Here is a 13,134-nt window from a genome sequence, read left to right as displayed (position 1 = left end):
TTTGTTTTATTACTGTGGAATTTCCAAAAGAAAGCACTTGTAAAAATTAAAAAAAAAAGTTGCATTACTGAAATAAATGCACTTTTCGACGACATTCAGTTTTCCGAGTTTCACTTGTATGCTTCTATGGAGGGCGCCACAGGTCTTTCCCGCCGCCCCCCTTCCCCCCTGAATCCTATGAATCAAGTGGGGGGGAGGGGCTGAGTTCTCTCCAGAGTCCTCCTCTGCGGCAGGTGGCGCACTTTCCGCCTCGGCGGAGGGGGGGGAGGAGGAGGAAGGAGGAGGAGCGGGGCTGAGCAGCTGAGCGCAGGCAGGCCGGGCCAGGCTATGGCGTGGGCTGGAGGGTAGCAAGGAGCGGCAGCGCAGCCGCCGCCACCGCCGGAGTTTGCCCAGGTAAGGAGACGCGTGCATTGGGTGATATGCAAGGCAAGGCAAGGCAAGGCAATGCCTCGCCTTCGCCCCCTTCCTTCGCCTCCCTCCCCCTTAGCAGCGACCCCTTCGTTTTCTCTCCCTTCCCTTTCCAAGCCCATCTTTCTCATCCCGGCCCTCCCCCCCTCCCAACTTCTGACAGAGACCCCCCACACAGCCCAGCCCCTGCACTCCCCTTGGGGTCTGGTTTTTGAAAAGAGGAATTTGCCTTCCCCCTCCAAAAAAAAAAAAAACCCAACAACAACAGTCCCAACCCAACTCTGCTTCTCTCTCTTTTATTTTTAACACCCCCCCCTTTTTTGCGGACACACTTTCCTCCTCTTCCTTCCCCCCTCCCCCTCCCCCCCCATAAATAAGAATCAATTGTCAGCCGGGGATTGCATCACTTCTTCCCCAGACAGGGGCCAATTCTGCTAGGAACTAGATCCTCTGCCCATTCTCAGTGCGTCTTCCTGATTGCTCCTCCTGTTGTATTCCCCCCCCCCCATTTGAGCCTTATTTATCTCTTTTTTTCCCCCGGGAGGAGGATGCACTTTAAGCCCTCTCCCCCCCCCCCTTTCCCAGTTCCTAGTCTGCTTTCCTCCTCTCTGACACAGTAGACTGGGGAGGCGGCAGCAATGGAGACCTTGAACTGTTGTTTATTTGTTTGTTTGGGTGGGTGGGTGGGTGGGCGGGCGGGGGGGGGGATCTGCAATGGCTACTGCCTTGCCACCCACCTACCCGCTGTCAAGACCAGTTAGAGGCCGCAGTTCCCAGGAGTATTTCCAAGTCCTCTCCAACCATCCCCAAATCTCTCCCTCTCACACGCACATGATTGAAACCTCAGTTCTTGCCCGCATTCCTTTATACCTCCTCCCCATGATATCCTGAACCGAAGACTTTTTTATTATTATTTAAAGAGAGGGGGAATGCCACTTCCCCCCACCTATCCACAATATACTCACAAACTGCCTCGCCCCCCCCAAAAAAAACTCTTCCTGGAGCCCCTCGCAATATTTATTTCTTCTTTTCTGCCGATTAATTTTTACTGGTTTTCAGAAATCAGCATCAAATTCATTCAGATTTGCCGCTCTCCCAATATTTTGACTGGCCTTCCCCCCCCCCTTCTCTGCTTTCAGACACCCCACAGAGCAACCACTCCCCCCCCCTTAGGAGTTTCACAGCCCCCCACCCCCTTGCTCCACCTCAGAGACGTGTTGTTCCAAATCTGGCAGGTGTCTGTGGGCCTTATTATCATATTTTGGTGTTTTTTTTAGAACATTTCTGGTTTCCTCCTCTGCAGTTCTCACTTCCCGATACTCGGGGCAACACCTGGCTTCTCTTGCGCGGCCAACAGCCGTCGCAGAATTGTTTTATTCTTATTTATTCAATTTATGTATTTCTCACTCACCTTTCCCGTCTTGCCCAGAGCTGAGCTATATCCCCTCTGCTCCGCTTCTGGTGGAGGGGGTGCCGAGGCCTCTTCCCAGCTCTCAGCATCAGAATAGAAGAAGCAGAGACCGGCGGCAGGATCAGGCCTAAGGCCCATCCAGTCCAGCACCCTGTCCTCGCAAGGGGTCAACTAGGTGCCTCAATGGGAAACCAGCCAGCAGGATCCGAGCATACGAGCGCTGTCTCCTTTCCTGCGGTTTCCAACAACTGGGATTCAGAAGCAGGGAGACATGGCCTAGCCATAATGGCCAGCAGTCCTCCCCTCCATGAATCTGTCTCATCCTTTTAAAGCCATCCGAGTTGGGGGCCATCTCTGCTTCCTGCCGTTGTGAGTTCCGCAGTTTCACGAAGAAGTCCTTGCTTCTGTTTGTCCTGAAACTTCCCTTTTCAGCTTCAACGGGTGCCACCGAGTTCTAGGGTTTACGAGAGAGGAAGGAAAACTTTTCTCTTAACTGCTTTTCCCCTGTGCCAGGCAGAATTCTATAAGCTTCTGTCCTGTCGCCTCAGTTCTCTAAACTGAAATCACTTTACTCCCCGCCCCCCCTCCCCAGTGGTGGCATCTCGCCGTCTAATACCCAGATTAATATCTGGCCCGATCTGTTCTGTGGCTTCTCCCCAGACAGCTGTTGTCTCAGGAAAAATATTGGGGGTGAGGGGGGGTGGCGGCTGCAGCTGCACAGAGAGCCCATTGTCGTCATCCTCCAGCTGCGTGTCAGTTTCTTTCATGCAATTTCTTTATTTCGTTTATTCGATAAGATGCATTTATTTATTTGCCTTCGCTAGGAGGTTCCGAGACGGGATGCAGCAAATAGAAAATGCAGCTTTTAAAACAGTATTTTTTAAAAAATAAAATAAAATGCATAAAAGCCATTCCAAAAAAAGGGAACGGCGTAATATAAATTCAGCAAAGGAGGTGGGTCGCTTTTCGCAGAGGATGAGGTTTCTTCCTGCAGCGTGTTGTTAAACTGCGGAACTCACTGCTGCAGGAGGCCGCCAACTTGGACGTGAGAAGACGATGCTTGGACGTGAGAAGACGGGCCATTGGCTGATCTGGTCAGCCACAGTGAGAACAGGATGATTAACCCAGCTGGGGTTTGGGCCTGATCCGGAAGGGTTACTCTGATGTTCTCCTTTCGTTAATAATGATACGATGAGAAAGATGATTTGGGGGGAGGGGCGGTTGTTCTTGGTGGTTTCCTAAGGGGTTTTTTTTTTTTTTTGTACTTCTGCAAACCTCTGGGTTCTCTCCAGGTGGCCTCAGCCTAACAAACAGCCGAGAGGGAAGAGGTTCAAGAGCAGTGTTAGAAACTCAGATATATAAGCTCAGGGTAAGTCTTATTTTTCAAATGACAGACTGACTGTGATTGATGATCAGTTAAACATCTGGCTAGTTCAGATGACCGCCTTGAGCTCGGCTAAGAGCTTTGAGAACTTAAAGAAAAGCCTTTGATCCAGGGACAGTCCACATATAGATTGGCCTATTCCGACCTCTTTTTCTTAATGGCGGCACGGACCATTCATAACATAGGGATATTCTTCACAACCGTGAGCAGGGCAGAGGGGTGGGGTAAGTGAAGACAAGCGACAACAATTAGCTATAAGGTTGTTCACTGCTCCTGCTTAGGCTGCACAGAAAAAGCATTTTGGTTCCCGAAATTCATTCTGATCTTGCAAATAAAATATAACTGATAGAATTCTACAGGATGGGGTGTTAGTGTGCAGAAACAGTCGAGATCCAAGGATCCCCAGGCATGCACCTCTAGATGGTGGAGATGTCTGGCCCGGGCATCTTCACTCGGTCGCAAGCGGCCAATAGCCAGGTGCAAAATGAGCCTGACACCTGGCTAATTTCGAACACTGCCTTGTTTGCAGAATTCCCCTTGGGGCATCTGCTTGGCTGCTTGGCCTGATCCAGCTATAGGACTCTCCTGATGCTCGTGTAGAACCTCCAGCTCTAGAGGCAGTCTATCCTGATTCCTTGGTTCTTAGGGGCAATTGTCTGGTGTGAGGTCAGGATGCTGTGCTAGACGGGCTCGCTTCAGCACTTTGCAAGGAGCGACTCAGGCCTCTTTTGCATTGTCAAGCTCCCGCTTTCTCTCCGGGCGCAAGGGAGCTTTCCTTTCTCCCTCTGCTCAGCAAGAAGCAGAACTGGGACTTCCCAGTTTCTTCCCCTGCCTGGCTTCTCCTCAAAGAGGGTGTCGCCCACCCTGGCCTTCTCCGGTCACACTTCCCTTTCCCAGAGCTCTGGGAGTTTTCGCTTCCTCCCTCCTCCCTCACTTTCTCTGCCCTAATCCTGGCACTGCAAATTGCTCGCTCCCTTCCTGAGTTGAAGGGCAGCACTGAGTGTTCCTCCGCTGCCACCCGCTTCCAACAGTGCAATTATCACACCTGCGGTCCCAAGACTTCGGAGAAGTTTAGTGCCCGGGGCCGGATCCAGCCGTAAGTCGTCCCTGTCGGAAGCCACATCCCTGCGTGGCGAGCGCTTCTCTGCGCCTGAGGGCTTGCTCCCTGCTCAGGAGGGTTGTAACAGCTGGGAGAGGGGCCATTGAAGGCTGGATGTGGCCCTCCGGATCCCCTCTCCAGTCCTCGGGACCCTTCTCAGGCCACACCCCTCCCTAAGCCACGCCCCTCCCTGCCTATTAGCAATGCCCCCTGCCCGGAATGTAGCCTGTAATATGGATCTGTTGCTCGGCCCATCAGTGGCATGCGGCCCCCAGAACGTTCTCCAGAAGGGAATGTGGCCCTCGAGCCAAGAAAGCTTTCCCCACCCTGCTGTCTGGGGGTGCTTATGGGGCATCCCCTGCTCTCTTCCAGGATCACTTTCACTCTGAAAGTTGGCCTAATTCCCCCCCCCCCCCATTTATGAATGGGCAAAAAGTCTCTCAGAAGCTTCGATCCCCGGTGTCTTCCAGGCAGAAATTTTCCCCCCTGCCCTAAATCCTGGAGAGCTGTTGCAAGTCAGTGTACTATATACAGTACTGAGTGACGTGGCTCAACCACCTGACTTCGTGCAAGGCAGCTCCCTATACATTCTTTTGCTCAGATTAATGAGGACTAGAACCTTGCGTTGTTGTTTTTTTTTTTTTGACTGAGGCTGCAGCTCAGTGTGTAGAGCTCTGCGTGCAGGAGGTCCCAGGCTCGAACTCCAACATCTCCAGGCTAGCCAGTGTATGTGATATTGAGCTAGGTGGGCTAAGGGCCTGACTCTGTTACATGCATTTTCCTGAGGTCCCGTGAGAAGTGAGCTCAGCCAAAGACTTTTGAGTTGTGCTTTCAACAGTAATCTGATGCCTGGAAAAAGCAAACTAGGAACACCCGTCTCCTGCTGTTTCCTGTTTTTGCGCTGGGTATATGGATGGATTGTTTTTTGACTTTTTTTGGGCGAGTGGATGGGGGACAGTTGTCAGAAGCAGAGTAGAAACAGCGGCTTTGCAGGGCAGAGGGCCTTGTGGGAAGCCAGTGTGGCATCAACTAGACTCCCGGGTTCGGTGCTTGCCAAACCTTTTCCTTGACATGCTAGCTTTCTGCAGGCAAGGGCTTTCCCTGCTCTATATGCATACCTGCAGTGTGGGAACATTAATAGAATCCTAGAACCCATGAGGGTAGCGCTGTGAGTTAAACCACAGAACCTAGGGCTTGCCGATCAGAAGGTCGGCGGTTCAAATCGCTGCGGCGGGGCGAGCTCCCATTGCTCGGTCCCAGCTCCTGCCAACCTAGCAGTTCAAAAGCACGTCAAAGTGCAAGTAGATAAAGTGCTACAGCAGGAAGGTAAACGGCGTTTCCGTGCGCTGCTCTGGTTCGCCAGAAGCGGCTTTGTCATGTGGTACAGTAATAGTACCACTGTATTCTGCTCTGGTCAGACCTCACCTGGAGTACTGTGTCCAGTTCTGGGCACCACAGTTCAAGAAGGATACAGACAAGCTGGACCATGTCAAGAGGAGGGCAACCAAAATGGTCAAAGGCCTGGAAATGATGCCTTATGAGGAACGGCTTAGGGAGCTGGGTATGTTTAGCCTGGAGAAGAGAAGGTTAAGGGGTGATATGATAGCCATGTTCAAATATATAAAAGGATGTCATATAGAGGAGGGAGAAAGGTTGTTTTCTGCTGCTCCAGAGAAGCGGACACGGAGCAATGGATTCAAACTACAAGAAAGAAGATTCCACCTAAACATTAGGAAGAACTTCCTGACAGTAAGAGCTGTTTGGCAGTCTGTTCACTCCTGGGCTACACTATCCACATCAGGAAGTTTATTCGGCTTTACGCCCATCATAAAACACAACACAACAAAATAAATCAAATAAAACAGCGGACTCGTTCAAGCCACAAATAATAAAACACAATTCACAGCTCACAAGGACAAATATTAACAATTAAAAAGAACAGTTTAAGATAATGATTAAAAATTTAGGCACTACGCTAAAATCAATATCAGATGTCATTATTAAAAAAAAAAATTATAACTATAAATAATCTGCTAACATTCCATTCCGTCTCTTGTACGAGAGGACGGCTGTTAGGAATTTAGCAACCTGTTGAGTAATATAAGGATCCACATCTTGAAGAACCCAGGCAAGCTGTAGGTCAACTGGTTTGTCAGCCATAGGCTGGATTATGGAATTTAGTATACTAGCCGAACTGTACATAGGGCAGATAAACATAACATGATGTAGAGATTCAGATGTTTTAATTTCACAAACACACATTGAAGAGACTTGGCCCTTAGTAAATCTATGTCTCAGCACGTTTGTTGGAAAAACATTAAACCTAGCTTTAATGAAGGCATATCGGTGAGACGCGGCCGTAAGCGATGTTAAATAGGACGGAGCACGGTAGATAGGGATTATGCCGAAATTTAACGGCAAGCAAACTCCACCACCAGCTAAGAAATTTTGGTATAGCTCCGCATCATCCAGCCTTTGATTTATACACCTTTTTGCCGCATTTAGATCCAGTTTGAGCAATTCAGTGGGCGAGATCTCATAGGACAGCAATTTGGCATGGATTTTTCCTGACCACAAATTTGTGAAGTCATCCCGCCACATGCATTGAATGAGATAGTGTTTCGGGAGTTCATGCCATAGGGATATCCAATAAATCAAAACTCGCCTCCATAAAACTAACTCCACTGAGGGGATCTTCATTTCTAAGCGAATAGCCGCATTACTTACGCATGTTGGTAATTTTAGAAGTCGGCGTAAGAATTGGCTTTGAAGCGACTCTAAAGGTGAGAGATTTGCAAAGGCCGCCCATAAAGGTGCAGCATAGGCCATTGTGGCCATCACTTTGATGCTATACACTTTCAAGGCCGCAGGGATGAATAAGGCCCCCTCAGAATAGAAAAAACGGAGGAGGGAGTGCGATAGGGCTTTTGTCTTGTTTTGAAGGTATTCAACTTGCGCTTTCCACCCTAAATTATATTGAAAATAAATTCCTAAATATTTAAGGTTACAGGTAGGTAGCCGTGTTGGTCTGGATCGAAGTAAAATAAAAAAAATTCCTTCAGTAGCACCTTAAAGACCAACTAAGTTTTTATTTTGGTATGAGCTTTCGTGTGCATGCACACTTCTTCAGATACAGTGAAATGGAAGTTTCCAGGCACTTATGTAGAGAAGGGGTGGGGAGGGGTGGGGATGGGGAGGGGGGATCACTCAGAAGGGTGGTGGAAATGGGTGATTGACTGACTGATAGCTGTTGATGACCGCAAACGACTGCAAATGGTTTTGCATGAAAAAGCAAGGGTTGAGATGGCTGAAGATCGCTTATCATGTATAATGAGATAAGAATCCGATATCTCTGTTCAAACCAGGTCCCTCCATGGTTTTGAGCTTGGTGATAAGTTGCAATTCAGCAACTTCTCTTTCCAGTCTATTTCTGAAATTCTTTTGTAGTAAGACAGCTACTTTGAGATCTTGTATAGAATGTCCTGGGAGATTGAAGTGCTCTCCTACTGGTTTTTCTGTCTTCTGGTTCCTGATGTCAGATTTATGTCCATTTATCCTTTGGCGTAGGGTTTGGCCTGTTTGTCCAATATAGAGAGCTGAAGGGCACTGTTGGCATTTGATGGCATACACAATGTTAGAGGATGAGCAATTAAATAGTCCTGAGATGGTATGAACCAATCTATGCATCAAATGCCATCACACACTGCAATGCAGGAATCACAGCTAAAGAATCCCCAACAGATCCTGCCTCTGTTGTTGTAGTTGTTGTTGTTGTTGTTGTTGTTGTTAATTGAATTTACATAATCTGTTTTAAAATCTCCGGCGAAGGAAACCCCACCACTTTGAGAGGCAGTTCGTTCCACTGTCTGTTCAACAGTTCAGCCTTCTTCCTCCCATAAGTGGCAGTCTGGACAGGCCTTTGCTGAACTTTGTGCCTTTAAGAGGACCAGAGAGAAAGCAATTAGCTTGGGACCTGGAAGGGGGCAGCGGAAGCAAAGGGACAGTTGACCCCACACCCTGATTTGACCCAGCCGTCAAAACCCGGTGGGCCTCCTCCTCACAGGTCAAAATGTTGCTTAGAAACAAAAAAGGCACTTCCGCGGTGGGAGTAGCGTGTTCGAAAGCCGCCACAGCTGTGCCTGGGGGAAACGGGACGGGGGACCTTTCATCCGAGTTGCGAAACGGCTTTTAACTTTTCAGTTTTAGGGCCGAGAGATCGTGAGCCGCGTGCTGCCGAGCCGTAAACTGGTGTGTGCGTCCAATCTTCTCTTGATCATAGTTGACAGGCGGAGAGGTACGTTCGGGGGCAGCGAGTGCAGGGCAGCCCTCGGCGGGCCTAATCCGGCTGGCTGCCTGCCTATCTAACGGCATTCAGGGGAGGTGTGTCGTTTCGAGACCTCATCCAGAAGAAAAATAAGGAGAATCGACTGCCCCACACCCCACACCAGCCCAGAGCAGGCCGCCTCGCAAGGGCATTGCGTTCAGTGGGCAAGAATGGGAGGTGGCGTCACCCCCACCCACCCGCAGCTAGGTGGTGACAGAGGTGGGAGTCGTGTGTGTTTGGGGTTTTTTTTTTGTGTGTGTGTGTGTGTGTGTGTGTGTGTGTGTGTGTGTGCAGCCAAATCTAAAAATAAACCAGCTGAGCATTGGAGGGAAGGCAGGAGAGACCAGCTCCTGCGTTGGAGGGCATATAGGAAGGACGCTGAACTCCTGAGCAGCTGGACATCAGCCAGGCAGGGAGTTGGGGGGGGCTCATCTAGGTCCACCTTTCCCGTCCCCCATTTCTGTGCAGGAGAGAGGAGCTGCGAAGGGAAGCTGTCAATCCATGCATTTATATGCATGCCACCTCGAAACCCTTTTTTTGCCGTGTGAGAGGGGGAGTAAGGTAAGGGGGGGTTGCAAAACCAACACACACCCCTGCAACAACAACAACAACAACAAAAGCATCTCTTCATTTGGGCTTTTGACCCTTGGCTATATTTCTCATTGAGGTGGCAAACCGGCGTCTTTGACAGGCACATGGGGTTCCGGCGAAATGGGTGGTTCTCGCGTTTGTTGATGGGATGGGAGGCAAAGAATCCCCCGCACACGTGAAAGCTAGCATTTCAAGATGGAGGGCGCCGGAACAGTGCGGCCCTCCGACGTCATTTGACCCGGCAGCCAAGTTACAGCAGAGAAGTGCCGGTTTGCAACTGCGGTCGCAGCAGGAAGCTCTTGAGTTCGCCCTTCCTTCCTCTTTTCTCTCTTTCGGCACACAGATCTTGGGTCTGTAATATGCATAAGAACCAGGTCATGGAAGCTGGAAGGGGTAGAATGAGACCGTACCGCTTCAGGCTGCAGGTGGGAGGGGGCAATACCGCTTTTGAATGCTCCTACAGTTACTGATACCATTTTTTAAATTTTATATCCTGCAAGCAGAAAGCTAGCACATCAGGGGGAAGGCTGGCTGATATACTAGGTTTCTGCTTGTGGGGAGGTTTGGGGGCCTGATTTTCCTACTGTCACCTTCATCTGGAAGTGGGGAGGCCCATTCTTATCACCAAGAACTCTGTCCAGAAATTTCAATGTTAGGAATAAATCCTACTCGCGAGTTACAGTCAAATAAAGTATGTATTCTGGTAAGACTAACTGTCTTGAGCAGAACAAATGAATACAAACAAGAAATAAGTTTATTCAAGGCATCCCCAAACTGCAGCCCTCCAGATGTTTTGGCCTACAACTCCCATGATCCCTAGCTAACGGGAGCAGTGGTCAGGGATGATGGGAATTGTAGTCCAAAACATCTGGAGGGCTGAAGTTTGGGGGTGCCTGGTATATGTAGTTTGAAATAAATGTTACATTACAGTGTAAAGACACAAAAGATATCAACTAATAATATCTGTAAATATCAGTCTGATTTCAAAAGTGTTCAAAAGGGTCGTTTTATATAGAGCCGGAATTCCGAGTCGATTCAGTAAAATAACCCAGGACAGGGCCCTGTTTCGATGTGGACGTCTTCGTCAGCTAATTTATGAGGTCGTGTTGACTTGTGAAATAGAATTCTATGTTTTTCAAATATCGTGTCTGAGTTTGTGGAGATCAGCGTGTATCTAAATATTTCTATGCGGTGTATCTACAATTAGAACTCCAATTTATTTAACCATTTTTATCACCGGCAACCATTCTAATCGTGTTATTCCGCTCTGGTTTTTGCATGGCTTGGCGATAGGTCTGAGAGGGAGTGCAGAATCTAGCCTGCTGTATGTAGGTAGTTGCCCCGCCCACTTTTGTCCTTGGCCCCTCCCACCACCACTCTGTCACCACACCCTCTCTGAGCATGTGCAGTTGTCACACACACAACCCCCCCCCCAAGAATTAGCACAGAGGTCGCCTGCAGGAAGTGGCGTCCGTGGCGAGTCCCTCTTGGGATTTTTTAAGAGCTACAAGTTGCACCCAGTTCCCCCTCCTTGCTTCCGTAGGCCCCAGCACCCGTTTCCTCGTGAAAGAGCCCCGCCCTATGGGTTCCACCATATCAGCAGAAACTTGACAGCTGCTACCCCCTTTTTTGGCTTCCTCCTTCCCCTTTCGGCCTCAGAGACCCAGATAGATAGACACGCAAATGCACAAAAACATATACACACAGATGAACACCCACGCACAAACCTTTCTCTCTCTCTCTGTATATGTATATATATATATTCTGTAGCTGTGAATTTTTTTAATTGTTATAACTTACACCCCCCTCTTCACCAGGTTAAGGTAATTTAAAACACAACGTTAAAAATCATTTTGAAAAACTTTATAATTACAGAAATGCACGATCACACACACACACACACACGCTAATAAAAATAACGACACCTAATGAAAAGTCACAGAAGTTCAAACAATTGCCTATCTTGGGTTTAGATGTCCAGTCTTTTTGCATTGGAAATCATCAGAGAGAAAGAGAGAGGAGGGGGCAGGCAGCCCACCCTCCCCAGAGACCTTCTCCTACGTCTGTCTCAAGAGTTTGGGTGCTGTGTGTGGGGGGCCATTTCTGGCCAGGGTGCTTCCACCCCTGCAGGACCATACCTGCCAAGTTACTGTCCGAGAAATAAGGGACCGGGCCAGAAGTAGCAGACCGGAAGTAGCGCTGCCGCCATTTTGGAACTAGGCAGAGCATGCTCAGAAGTGACTTTTGATGCTGCTTTGCCCAGTTCCAAAATGGCCACCACGCCAGAAGTCGCACTGCAGCCATTTTGGAACTGGGCAGAGCAGCATCAAAAGTTGCTTCTGAGCATGCTCCACCCAGTTCCAAAATGGCCGCCGCGCCAGAATAAACCGGGGGAAAACAGTTTGTTTCGCTGGTTCTGGCGTCACGAGAGACGGGGACACGACCGAAGGCTGTAAAACGGCGCATAGCAGAGAGGAATTCCCCCTCCTTCTCTCGTAACGCCAGAACTCGGGCACGTCTGATTCAGAACAGATAAGAAAAAGGCTGTCCTTCGCTTATCTGTTCAACAGCAGAACTCCCTGCCACAGGAGGCAGGGGTGGCCGCCATCTTGGATGGCTTTTAGAAGAGCATTGGACAAATTCATGCAGGAGTATCGATGGTACGCGATGGCCATGCTCTGCCTCCACAGGTTTCCTATCTCTCGCGCCACGGCAACGGGCCGTCGAACATTCCACGATGATCTCCCGCGAAGGCCGCCATTGGCTGGGAGCTTCCTGGGAGGCGGGGCTTCTCACCCAGCTCTTCCTCCTCCTCCTCTTGTTGCAGATGCCGTGAGCCGCCGCCATGACGGACGAGTGGGCCCCGCAGCTGGTGGACTACTTTGTGGTGGCCGGCTTGGCGGACACTTCGGCACCGCTGGAGGATGAGAGCCAGCCGCCTCGCCCGGCCCGGCCCAGCGAGCCCATCGTGGATGTGGCCGTCATCGTGCGCTCGCAGGGCGAGGAGGTGCCACATGGCTTCACCTGCATCGACCGCACGACCTCCGGGAACCCCGTGGAGCTCAACGCCGGGCTGCTCAACAACCCCCAGATGTACATCTGCTACAGGAGAGGCCGGGACAAGCCTCCCATTGTGGAGTTGGGGTAGGTGGCTGCAATGCGTTCTACGTAGGGCTGCCTCTGAAGATGGTTCGGAAACTTCAGCTGGTGCAGAATTTGACGGCCAGGTTGCTCACCAGAGCAAGACAGTTTGAGCATATTACACCCACCCTGGTCCGACTGCACTGGCTACCGGTTAGTTTCCGGGCCCAATTCCAAGTGCTGGTTTTGACCTATAAAGCCTTAAACGGCTCAGGACCGCAATACCTCAAGGACCGCCTCTTTCCGTATGAACCTACCCGGACCCTGAGATCACCTTCTGAGGCCCTTCTTTGTGTGCCTCCTCCTCGAGAGGTCTGGAGGGTGGCAACATGAGAACGGGGCCTTCTCTGCAGTGGCTCCCCGTCTGGAATGCTCTCCCCAGGGAAGTTCACCTGGCGCCTTCATTACACACCTTTAGGCGCCAGGCAAAAATGTTCCTTTTTAACCAGGCCTTTGGGTGATCTGATTTACATCTTATGCCCTTTTAAACTGTGCTTTTTTAGGGGGAGGGGCTGTTGGGTTGTAGTTGTTTTTTTATTTTTATAAGGTATTTTGTGTTTCAGATCTTGATTTTATTCTGTGAACCGCCCTGAGACCCCTGGGTATACAGCGGTATATACTGTATTTTTTCAGTGTATAACACGCCCTCAACCAATCGCCCGTCCCGAATGTGCACTATCCGTGTACAAGACGCCCCACCCCCCGATATTTAACATTATTTTAGCGTAAAAAAACCTCGTCTTATACACAGAAAAGTACGGTGAATTAAATAAACA

At 49.8% G+C, this 13,134-nt stretch overlaps 1 protein-coding gene across 5 annotated transcripts in view; it reads left to right on the top strand.

The window, feature by feature from the left end:
- The first annotated feature begins 267 nt into the window (after window positions 1-267).
- The window catches only part of DENND4B (DENN domain containing 4B), a 53,617-nt gene continuing 40,750 nt past the window's right edge, over window positions 268-13,134 (top strand). For 3 of the 5 annotated variants that reach the window (XM_088659974.1, XM_060269889.2, XM_088659971.1), the window contains exons 1-2: window positions 268-393; window positions 12,045-12,361. In XM_088659974.1, coding sequence (XP_088516100.1) covers window positions 12,063-12,361 — 299 coding nt within the window. In that variant the 5' untranslated portion in view covers window positions 268-393; window positions 12,045-12,062. Of the gene's footprint in view, window positions 394-3,111; window positions 3,189-4,161; window positions 4,300-12,044; window positions 12,362-13,134 lie in introns of those variants that run through there. The other 2 variants (XM_088659972.1, XM_088659973.1) reach the window with 2 other exon arrangements.

The sequence above is a fragment of the Zootoca vivipara genome, chromosome 16 (genome assembly GCF_965207765.1).
Source record: "Zootoca vivipara chromosome 16, rZooViv2.hap1.1, whole genome shotgun sequence".
In the NCBI taxonomy this organism is placed as follows: Eukaryota; Metazoa; Chordata; class Lepidosauria; order Squamata; family Lacertidae; genus Zootoca; species Zootoca vivipara.
This window is presented reverse-complemented; position numbering and strand designations above follow the sequence as displayed.